The 12,225-nt window shown below is 40.0% G+C and overlaps 1 protein-coding gene across 1 annotated transcript in view; it reads right to left on the minus strand.

Moving 5' to 3' along the window:
- Positions 1 to 12,225, minus strand: part of ATG7 (autophagy related 7) — a 282,375-nt gene that overhangs the window by 216,707 nt on the left and 53,443 nt on the right. Inside the window, exon 7 of the mRNA XM_054595174.1 lies at positions 11,522 to 11,671. Coding sequence (XP_054451149.1) covers positions 11,522 to 11,671 — 150 coding nt within the window. The remainder of the gene's footprint in view (positions 1 to 11,521; positions 11,672 to 12,225) is intronic.

A 12,225-nucleotide genomic window follows, 5' to 3' on the forward strand; every position in this document is an offset into this window, starting at 1 on the left:
AGGCAACCCATCGATATTTCTCTCTTTCTCCCTCCTGTTCCCTCTCTCTAAAAATAAATCAAATATTTTTAAAAATTTTTCAAAAAGATAATAGAAAAAATAGTAACTTTGCAGTGGAGAAATCTGGCAAATACTACTTTAACCAAGTGATCAAGTTTAACATCACCAGGGATGCTATGTGGATATCAGATACCCCCTGATATAATGTGGTGAAAAGGGTATTTCGCATCAGCGGTATTGTTCCAAAAACCTATAATCCCAGTCTAATGATAAGATTAACCCAAATTAAGAAGCATTCTACCTAAATAACTTTCAGTACTCCTCAAAAGTGTCAAGGGCATCAAAAACAAGGAAAGTCTGAGAAACTATTACAGACCAGAGGAGACTAAGAAGATCTGACAAGAAAATGCAATGCAGTCTCCTGGACTATATCCTGGAACACAAAAAGGATGTTATTGGAAAAACTGGTGAAATCTGAGTAAGTCTAGAATAAGTTAGTTAATAGTAAAGTGCTAATGTTGGTTTCTTAGTTTTGATAAATGTACCACAGTAATTTAAGGTGATACCAGAAAAAAACTGAAAGCAGTGTGAAGGTATATGGGAACTCTCTGTACTACCTTTGCAACTTTTCTGTAAATCTAAAATTATTCCAAAATAAAAAGTTTATTTTAAAAAAACAAGACAACAAACATCTACAAAAGAGGAGTATCTTTTTCATCTCTCCATAATCAGTTCATAGATCCTTAGTGAACACTTGTTGAATGATGAGAAAAGATGGATGATTGGTTGGCTGGCTGGATGGCTAAATGATGGATGGATGATGGATGGAAGGATGAAAGGAAGGAGGCAGGAGAGATGGCTGGCAGTGAACCATAAGTTAACCCACAGGTGTCCTTTATAGGTATACTCATTGGTTAAATAAAAACATGGCAGATAAACTTTTGATTACTCTAGATCCCATTAGCTCTGTAAGCATGGGATCAGCCCAAACACTTTCATTTATTTACCACAGAGCTGAATGCAGTGTCAGCCACAAAGAAGGAATTAAACCAATATTCAGATGAAACAAAACAGGAAGGAAGGAAAGAAACATACAACACCATCATTCAGATAGAAAACTATTAACACTTTGGTGTATAACTTCCCTTAACTTTATTCGTTACATAAATATATTTTTATTATTACAACTTCTAAGCAAAAATTGAATCATACTATAAATACTGTTTATATCTCTTATTCTATTGTGAACTCTCTTCCATGCTAATAAATGTCATTCTACAACCACTGTCAGTAGTGGCTGAATGGCTTTCCATTATATTGATGTACCTCGACTTTTTCCATTTTCTATTGAAGGACAACTAAGTAGCCTTCATCTATGCTCAATAAATTTCTAAAAAGTCTTACTATGGTCTTACCAGATAATTTCAAAGATACGTTTTTTTTCTAGATGCATTTTCATGTATTAAATGCAAACAGATTCATATTTAATTCAATATAAACAAATTCATATGTATGGCCATCGTTTCAGAAAATACAGGGTACCTTTATTTGAGATTTCCCTTTCTACGGGGAGGTAAAACATCAGCATCTAGGGAACTTTTAAAAACAGAGTTTGCAGAGGATGTTCTGAGTACTGCCCTTAACTTAATGTGTAACCTAGGGAAAATTAGTCAACTCCTCCCGGGCTCAGTTTATCTGAATCATGGGGAAAATAATAGTACCCACTTTACAGAGTTGCAATGAGGATTCAATGAGATGGTGCTGAACATGAAAAGCTCTGCACATGTGTATTGCTACTAAGATCATTATTAGTGACTCTGAATCTCCAGTGGTGAGACTAACCATCTGTATCTGTATGAAATACCTGAATAATTCTGATGCAGTTGGTCCAGTCCCCAAACTTGAATTTGCAAACTATTAGAGAAGATGGTCTTATAGACAAAAGGAAAAAAAAAACAAAACCAAAACCCTGGATTGGCTCTACGTCTTCCCACATTCCTCAAAATGCAACAGCATTGGTATCACCTGGGGGTCTGTTTGCAGTGCAGAATCTCAGGGTCCTATCCCTAGCCCTGCTGAATCCAAATCTGCACTTTAACAAGGACCTAGGTCATTCCTAGGCACATTGCAGTTTGAGGTCATCATGCAACTCCTCAGCGCTCTCTAGCCCTGGCTCTCACATTTGAATGTGTGTGGGAATCTCCTGGGAAGTTTTCAAAAATCCTGCTGCCTGGGTTCCACTTCCAGAAGTTCTGAATTCATCTGGGGCACAGCTTGAGTATTGGTTGTTTTAAAAGCTCCCCAGGTGATTCTAAAGTGCAGCCACATTGCAAATCACTGTGTGAGAGACTACCACAGATCACCTGTATCAGAATTGCCCTGGCAGCTCTTTGAACTTGCGTCAATCACACTGACCCAACCCCAGACCTCCCTAAGTCCATGTTCAGTGACCTCCCCATGTGATTCTTAGGTACACTATCCACCTAGAGTCTAAGTAGAAAACAAATGCTTGAGTAAAATAGGGTTTATTGAAGTCCCTATTTTTCCTTATGGTAACTGTGATTATTTGTTGAACCTCTGTATTTTTATGACTCAAAAGCACCATAGCTTACAAAATGCACTTTCAAATAGGACAGAAGGAAAGGGGAAACATTACCACATTAAATATACACAGTAATTGTAAGAAATTCCCAACTTTATTATGAGGAAAAAGCACTTGAGAATTGAGAAAATACAGGATGCATTTTACATCTGTTTCTCTTGCTGGTCTGCAAGCTCTGTGCAAAGGAGCAACGTCTATCATATCCATCTTTCCATCCCTAGTACCTAGCATAGTACCTGGTGGTCAGCAAATATATTTTGAACAAATGACAGCACTGGTCAATTTCTCCAGGCCTCAGTATATGCAAAGCTCTCTCTCTATTCTCTGACATTGGGCAGGGACCCTGAGAGGCAGCTAGAGAGGGAAAGGTGACGTCTGACCAAGAGGCATGAAGCTTACATGTAAAACCATGATGTAGAATCTTGGCTACTTCCTTTTCCTTTCCCAAAATTGCAGGTCCTCCATTTAATGACATTTTAACACTGGAATTCTCCTGGGTGAGAATGTGACAGTATGGTCTAAAAGAGGATTTCCTTTGAGAAGCAAGAGAACTCTGAAAATAAGATCTCCAGCCTACAGCTCCCTCCAGATGAAGAAACTGTCTTCCTCAAGTTATTCTGGCCCCATAGGCCACCACCACCACCTGAAACACCTTTTTATTTTGTTCCCTCTGTCAGTTGTGACAGACAGTAGGTAGGTATCTGCTGGATGAACTACATTTGTTAAGTAATCATTGCTTCAACTTCCATTTTTTTAAAAATTCGCCAAAGGTATTTACAACTCTATTACCCAGCAAGAAAAGGAGAGTGAAGGGAAAAATAAGCATTCTACTTCTCTAACATTTGAAACAGATTAGGAAAGAAATGGCAGCAGGGAAAAAAAAGCACTGGCTGGAGGATTATATGTTTTCTATCCTGCAGCTAATTGATTATAAGACCTCGGGGAAGTTCTTTGCTCACATGTAAAGTGGAGGGGTTGAATCATTTTATATCAAAGGATTCCTTCTAGCTCCAGAATTATACAACTTCATAGAACACTAAAGAGAAAAAAATCCTACATAGGTTACAAACCAACACATCATATTAAGGTTTAATTTTACAGGGTAGCTAAAGGCTATTCAACTTTTATTTAGGAAGAGCCTAGGCAGCATCAATCCAGAAAGTGCCATTCATACAGGGATTCTGAGTTTCAGTTTTCAAATGTGATTCCACAAACCTGGGCTCTTATCAAATGTTGAGTTACTTACTCTAATGCAACACCCGGCAATTTACTTAACCTCTCTATTCCTTCATTTTCTCATCCATGGGATAACTCTTACCTGCACTTAGCACAGACACAAGGCAAGCACTCAACAAATAGTGACTATCACACAATATAAATAAATTCTATTGTGGTAACTTCATTGACCTATTTGTTCAGTTCAACAAATAGTGACTATCACACAATATAAATAAATTCTATTGTGGTAACTTCATTGACCTATTTGTTCAGTTTAATCTATCACCATTACATAATTATCTATCTTCAGTTTCAAAGTTATCTTTTCTTAACTGGTAGAGAGAAGTGGATAAATTCTAGTTAATCAAATATTCTCTGGGTCTGTTTTATCATCTGCAAATGTAGAGCTGGGACTAAGTGGTACTTAGAGTATATACATTAGAATGCTATATTACATGCTACAAGTGGATGCCCTATTTCAAAAAATAAGCATATTTCCAACACTAAATACAAAGGCAATGAGGTAGGAAGGTAATAAGAAAAAAAAAATAAATCTTTTTCTGAGCAGAAAAGACAAGGAATGAGCCCTTAAAGCAATGTGACCTAAGGTGAGCTACAGAGGAGGAATGACTGCTAATGAGAAATCTATCACTTACCCATAAAGGGAGGTCAGCGTGAACATGCTTTGAAGTACGTAACTCTCCTACTCACATGAGGCAGGCATGAGAACAAAAAGCAAGCATCTGGACAGAAAAATGACAGAATCCATTTGACACTAGGCTGAACATCATTTACTACCCCTTTAATTATCCAAAAGAAACTCCAAAATCCTTAAGTGCTGTAGGAACTAAATCAGGAAGCTCAGTCATTGTAGAAATTAGTTGGCACAATGCTAGGTAAGCCAGCTTAACTATGTGGATTATCAATACAAAAAAATTTTTTAATGGCAACAAGAAATAATCATTGACTAGGAGTTATGGGTTTTAGAACTGGCTTTGCTGCAAATTCATTGTGTGAACTTGGAAAAATCACTTTCTTTTATAAGATAAATCAGCAGAAAGAAGCAAAATGTAATTGGAAAAAAAAACTTTTGTTTAAAAGGTTTATGAAAGAAATATTTCTTTCTGCTTGGCTGAGAGCATACAATTCATTGAAGTGGTCCAGTCACGATCTAGCTATAGTCTACCCAACAGTTTCCTGGAAAAGTATTAATGTGAATAAGGTGAAAAATTGTCAACTTGAGGGTCTTAAAAAATTTCCACACTGGCCCCATAAAACATATTTATCTGATAAATGACTATTACTCAAACATCTGATACAACAGGAAATGCACAAAAGAGATTATGTGTTTTAAAAGTATAAGAAAAAAATTCAAATCTCTAATGCTCAGTGATGTCACAGGTAGCTGCCAAAATGCAAAGATTGCTAAGAGCCTACTAAAAGCATACCAAAGCTATTGCTCTGGCCTAAAGGTTCTAAAGCCTAGAATTAGAGGCTAATGTTTTTGAAATTACAAAACATTTCCCAAACATTCAATCTTCAATAACTGCTCTGAAGAAAGTAGAAAACTCAAACAAGCTTTCCACAAAGATTGGCAATGGGATAGCGATTTGGGCTGTTTTTCATGTAATCACAAGAACTATTTGTTGTATCAATGCAGTGCCACCATGACTGGTAAGTGGAATCAGCATTTTATTGAGGCATTTTCCGTCTGGCTACAGCCATAAGGTAAGTCAAGATGGATGCTTACAAGTACATCCAGGAACCATGGAGGAAGAAACAGGCCAATGTGATGTGCTTCCTTCTCAGGGTGAGCTGCTGGCAGTAAATGCCAGCTCTCTGCGCTCCACAGGGCCCCCGACCCCACCAAGCCTGATAAAGCACGCAGGCTGGGATATAAGGCCAAGCATGGTTATGTCATATTTTGGATTAATGTGTGCTGTGGTGGCCGCAAATGCCCTGTTCCTAAGGGTGCGATCTACGGCAAGCCTGCCCATTATGGTGTTAAGCAGCTGAAGTTTGCCTGAAGCCTTCAGTCTCTTGCTGAGGAGTGAGCTGGGTGCCACTGTGGGGCTTTGAGAGTCCTGAATTCTTACTGAGTTGGTGAATATTCCACATACAAATTCTTTGAGGTTATCCTCATTGATCCATTCTGTAAGGCTATCAGAAGGAATCTTGACACTCAATGGATCACCAAACTGGTCCACAAGCACAGGGAGATGTGAGGGCTGACATCTGTGGGCCACAAGGGCCATGGCCTTAGAAAGGGCCACGAGTTCCACCACTCTACGGGTGGTACTCAGCGTGCAGCTTCAAGTAGGCACAATATTTTCCAGCTCCACCGTTACTGCTAATATGTGTCATGTTTGTAAAATTCTTACCTAATAAACAATTTAGGGCAGCCAAAAAAACACCATTTTATTGAGGGAAATAAGAACTTAAACAATGCTCATTTTCAACTGACCAAATGTGTAACATGTACACAACATTTAATGCTGGTAAAAGTACACTTTTTTGCTGGCAGGATAGAAAACTGGCAGTTTGGGGCGATAGTTATTCCAAGCAGTGGTATGCTGGAGATGGCTCACACAGGCTTGGGAGAGCCAATTGCTACTTTCTCTTCCCATCTCTGCATGAAGTGACTTGACAATGGTGACTTGAATCGACTGTGATGGGAGTACCAACACCATGAAAAAAAGCAAACACTACAAAATCAGAGTCCTCCAGCCCCAAGAGCCAATTATCAAACACTTACTAGCACATCATTGATTATAAGCCTTAAAATGTTCAAATGCTTCAACCCAGTAATTCTAGAAATCTTTCTAAGGAAAGAATTCAAAATGGGAATGATGGGAGAAATCATGCACAAAGAGGTTCATAATAGTAAGTGATTATGAGAAACTTAAATGTAAAAAAATGCCCTCTTCAGGGGCAGGTACTAACTCTCTCCCAGCCAGCTGAGGCTCCAGACAGGAGTGAGCACTATCTCTGGATGCAAAGTTCTCGGTCTGGCTTGGAGCAGAGATGGGCCATCCTCTTCCTGATCTCAGAAATCCCACAGGATCCCCCCAGGCAAGCTAACTCCCGTCTTTCCCTTTAGCTTCCTCTGAGCCAGAGACTGAAATAGGATCTATGAGTAGATTTCAGTGTTTTGTAGATCCTCTGACATTAGATATTAAAACTGTGTATAGATAAGTATTTTTCTGGAATGAGGATCCATTGCTTCCACCAAATTCTCAAAGATGTCATGCACTACCACGCTTGCCCCAAATTAACAATTACTGATCCAAATTACCTATTGCAAATGACACAGCTCCCCCATATTCTGTCTCCAGTCAAAACTAAGCACATCTGTGATTCATACTAGACATAAACTGTAGGTGCACAGACAATTTGTAAAAGACTTTATAAGCTACATTGTCTTAGACAGCAGAACACTAGCATTAAAGAGAACATTATAATGAGCCATATTAAGAGTGACCTACTATTGTACTTACTAAAGCCTTACAGTGTGCCAGGCACTGACCCAGGGGCTTCACATAAGTGAGCTCCAATCCTCACAACAACTCACACACACATGCATCCATTCCTCCATTGTATTTTACAGGCCAGGCAAGTTAAGACAGGATGCAGATGCAATAGTGAAAAACTGAAGACAGGGAAGCTGTCCTCAAGGAGCTTACATACAATGAGAAAAGATATTAATCAAAGATCACCCAAGAAAAGGTACAATTACAATTGTACTAACTATGACAAAGAAAAGCTACACGGTGCTAAGAGAACCCAATGAAGGTGGAATAATCCTTTTTACAGAGGTCAGAAAGGGCTTTCTTGAGGAATCATGATTTTATTTAAATCTAAAGCAAGAGTAAACACTTCACTGGGCAAAGGGGAGAAGTGGAGGGGGGCAGAATAGGCAGAAGAGAAAGGAGAGAAAAGGGCTTTTCAGGCAAAAGACACAAAAAGCCTGTGGCAGGACAGCACTTAGCGGCAACTCTGAGGTGGGGCGAGGTGCAAAACAAGAGCAAACAAGTACTGACTTGGTGCTGGATCTGCACAGGGGGCAGGCCATGGAAAGTCTAGTGTGCCATATTACGGAATTTCGTTATTATTTTTAGAGCTCAAGGAAGAAGACATTGCTGTGTTTTATTTTGAGAATGACATGATCAGATTTGCTTTTCTAAGGATTGCTTTGGACAATATGGGAAAGGATTAAAGGGAGGTCAGAACAGACACAAAGAGATGGTTAGGAAGCTAGTGCAGTAAAGCAGATGAACGATCACAGCAACTTAGATTGGGGTGGTGGCAGAAGTAATACAAAGGTGGTGGACTGAGAGAAGTCTAGGACAGGAAATCCATAGGATATAGGGGTGGTAAAGGACAGAGAGGCGCCTGGCAGGCTGCCCAGGCTTCTGGCTCCCATGACTAGATAGAAGATGGTATCACTGCAAGATAGTGATGCCTGGCAGAGAACCAGATTTGAGATAAAGATCATGAGTTCAACTTGAAGATAATTTGAGGGGCTGGAGAAAGCAGGCAGTTGGATAATGTGCTCTGGGGTCCAGAGGGAGGATTGTAGTGGAAGAATTGGTTACAGGCATCACGGACCCGATGAGATCCCCAGGCAAAGAAAACAGATTGAAAAGAGAGAAATTGGAGGGATGCCGACATTTCTCCACCTTACATGTGAAGACACCAAGGCTCACAGAGGAAAACACGAAGCCAGAGCACAACCGCAGGAGTTCACACTGAGAAGAGTGCCTGTTTTTTGAAAAATAGGGTGAACACTTCATGAATCAGGAACACTGAAGAGAAACTAGAATTACATAAAAGAGTAAACTAGATTAATATAATAAAAGCGAAAATGACTTCAAGTAAAGTGGTGTTTAGATTTCACAGTAATCTACTTTCCCTGAAGCCTTTTGTGATTAGACCAGTCCACAGTGGTTTCTCCCTCCTCTCAACATTCACACACTAGGTGCCCCTTAAGTGTCTGGCATTCCACTAAATGTTGAGGACACAGTGGGGAATCAAACATGATTTCTGTTCTAAAGTTATTTACAGATTGGTAAGGGAGAAGGAGCAGACAGATAAGCAAACCAACAATGATATTGGAGCCCTGGCAGTGCTAGGAGAGAGAATGCTATCCCAGCACAGAAGAGGACTATCAAATAGTGAAGGAATCAACTGGCACTTCCCTAGAATGATGAACCATAAAGAGGGGTGAGGTCCTAGTCAGGTGAAGGAAGACAGACAGAAAGAAAGGCATGTCTGAAGACCTAAGGTAGTGGGGGAGCATAGTGCATTTTGGGGGGCAGAGTTGTAGCCAGAACAGAGGATATAACTTGAGGAATATTGGGAGATGAAGGTAGAGTGATAGGCCGGAACTGGTTGGAAGAGTCCCCGAATGCCAAGTTAATTTGTTTTAACTTTATCCTGAAGTCAATAGGAACCACAGATGGGCTTTAAGTAGAAGAGTGACATGATCAAATTAACATGTAGAAAATGCATTTGGGCAGCACTGTGGGGTATGGATGGGACATTCAGGACCGCAGATGGGGAATGCAGGAGGCCATGAAACTCTTATGAGAACACCCATCTGCACAGTTTCCTGTGAACCTTTCTAGAACAAGACAGGGCAGAGATCCTGTCCAAAGTATCATCTGTATTATTTCATTGGCACTTTTCTTCTGCTGCCTGAATTTCTAGTTAACTTTCTACAAGTCAATGTCTCATCTCCCTAGAAGATCTCAGGTTCTGTGAGAACATATATGCTAATTCAGGCTTTCCTGAGATGCAACCTTAAACCAGTGAAGGACTCTATGCCTGAATTTCGCAAGTGATTGGTCTCAGGGTCAGAGCACTGGTAAACTCACACAGAGCACTTCAAAGGAGACTCCAAAGATTTTTTCAGTCTTTAAAATGATGATGCTTTGAAGAAGAAAGGAAGTGGATGCATAGTAAGCACCTGCTATGTGCTGGGCATTTTATTCACATTATCATATCTAATCTTCACAAAACCTGTCAGAGATAATATTACCACTATTTAACACATAGACTAAAGTGAAGAAAGATCATGCAATTTCCCTAAAGTCACTGAGCTACTAAGTGGCAACACTGGGTGTCAAATCAAAATGTATTTGATTCCAAAAGTCAATCTCCAACCAAATGATGAGAGAATGGAATGGAAGAAAATACACAAGCTTAGGAATCAGATCATTTGGTCATGTGACTTTCAGTCTCATTTTCATTAAAAGCAAATGCAGATACTAATAACACCTATTTCACAAAGTTAGTATAAGACCAAGTGTGTTAAAGCCCCCTTTAAACTGTAAAGCGCTCTGCAAATTGTCATTATTTTTGTAGAGGCGCACTTTGGGGAAGGATCTCTTATTTACCACATACAATCTGAACTACAGTTGCTTGCTTTGCAACACAGGCCACTTAATATTGCCTGCTATCACAACAGGACCTTACTCTAGACTGGACTCTAAATTATTAATGGTTGGTCTTATTGCTACTAATTTGGCTATAGTTCTGTGAAACTGCCCAGGAGGAAAAAAAAGAATTTTAATAAAACTTCAATCCTTAGTCATCAATTTAAAAGGGGCTTCCTCTGAAAAGAGAGTATACTTAAAGAAAAAGAGCTATTAGTTCAGAAAATGAATAGGACACAGTATGGGAGAGTCAAGATGGCAGAGGAGTGAATGGACGTCACCCTAACCTCCCCCAGGACCAATCTGGAATTACAACTAAATTGTGGAGAAATCACCTAGAACAAACTGAACAATAACAAGAAAGGAGCCTTATAACCTCAGACAGACAGAAGAATCAGCTTTAACACAACCTAACTGGTAAGGAGTGTGGTAGAGACTCAAGAGGGCAGGCAGTCTAAACCATAAGCAGTGATCTACAGCCCACAGCACCAGAGTCCAAAAAGTACACAGATAACAGCCAGTTGCAAAAAGCAGCATGGTTGCTCTCTGCCACAGACAGATGGCTGGAGATGCAAAGAGCTGTTTAAAGGGCCAACGCATAAATTTTTATTTGCAGGCACTTACCCTGGTCTTCAGAAAAGGCAGAGTGGGCTAGAGACACCAGAGGAGAGACTTGGGAAGGAGGTTTTGGGGAGAGAACTGAGAGAGCAGCTGGTGGGATCATGGGGCTGACTCCTCCCCCATACAGCAGCAGCCATCTTGCTCAGGCAGACCACTTCCTTGAGCAGCAACAGCATGGGAGGACACAATAGCCCCACTCTCAAGAGGGACTCTGCCCTGGCCCGGTGGTGCTAACGCCTGACTGCTGAGTACAGAGTGGCAGCCAGATAGTAGACCCCTCGCTAAAGGGGGCACAGAGTGGTCTAGAGACACTTGAGGAGAGACTGGAGATAAAGGCTTTGGGGAGAGAATGGAGAGAGCAGCCGGCAGGAAGGAAAACTGAAATAACTTCATCACTAATAGGAAGCAAGGAATCCAAAATTACTCTGAGGTGCAACAGAGCTAGAAAAATCTAAAGCAGGAACTGATCTGGGAACTGCAGGGTGGGAGTGGGTGAAGATAACGAAATGTCCTGAAACGTTCTTTGGAAGGCTAAAGAAATCTAAATGAGTTTGAATTTTGCAGTGGTCTATCATAATATGAACATTGAATTTTCTTTTTTTTTTTTACTGGATAATAAAATGATACTCAAAGTTTCTCTCACCTTTGTCCTTTGATCTTGGAAGAAATCACTGCAATGTTTAAGCAAGGAAACCAGCACCATGTTCTCATCATACTTGATTAAGAAGTAAGGTAGTGCTGGGACACCTTCAGCTTGACAAAGATCATCATATGCACGCTCAAGGGCTTGAATCTGAAAATAGGAAACACTGAGTTATGCTCCAGATAATCACTACCTGGTTCTGAGCTAAAAATTAACATAAAAGGTAATTTCAAGCCAGAGAACTGGAAATGACTGATCATTCCCCTGTTACTCTTTTGCAGCAAAAGAACATAGAAGTGTCCCAAACAATACCACTTTACTTTTACATAATATTTTTCACATGCATGGTGGTGTATCTTAGGGGCACAAAGGGACATTTTATGGTAGAGCACAGTTCTCTAAGATGTGAACCACAAAGGCTGAGAAAGGTAACCAAATATTATTTCTCTTCTGGGATAACCAAGCATTAATCTACCATTGGTGAATTTTACCCTGAACCTTTCCATAATCTTTAACAGTTTTACTGAGATGTATTAACTTACCAAACAACTGACTAAGGTACAGTACACAAAGTCGACACTGTTTTTAGCATGTTCACAGGATTATGCAACCATAACCACAATGATTTGAGAATACCTTTGCTCCCTCTAAAAGAAACCTCGCACCATGAGCAGTCAATCCACATGCATAATCCTGTCCCCCAA

This window comes from Pteronotus mesoamericanus, unplaced genomic scaffold (genome assembly GCF_021234165.1).
Source record: "Pteronotus mesoamericanus isolate MK-2021 breed Mesoamerican mustached bat unplaced genomic scaffold, CSHL_Meso_final scaffold_54, whole genome shotgun sequence".
Lineage (NCBI taxonomy): Eukaryota > Metazoa > Chordata > Mammalia > Chiroptera > Mormoopidae > Pteronotus > Pteronotus mesoamericanus.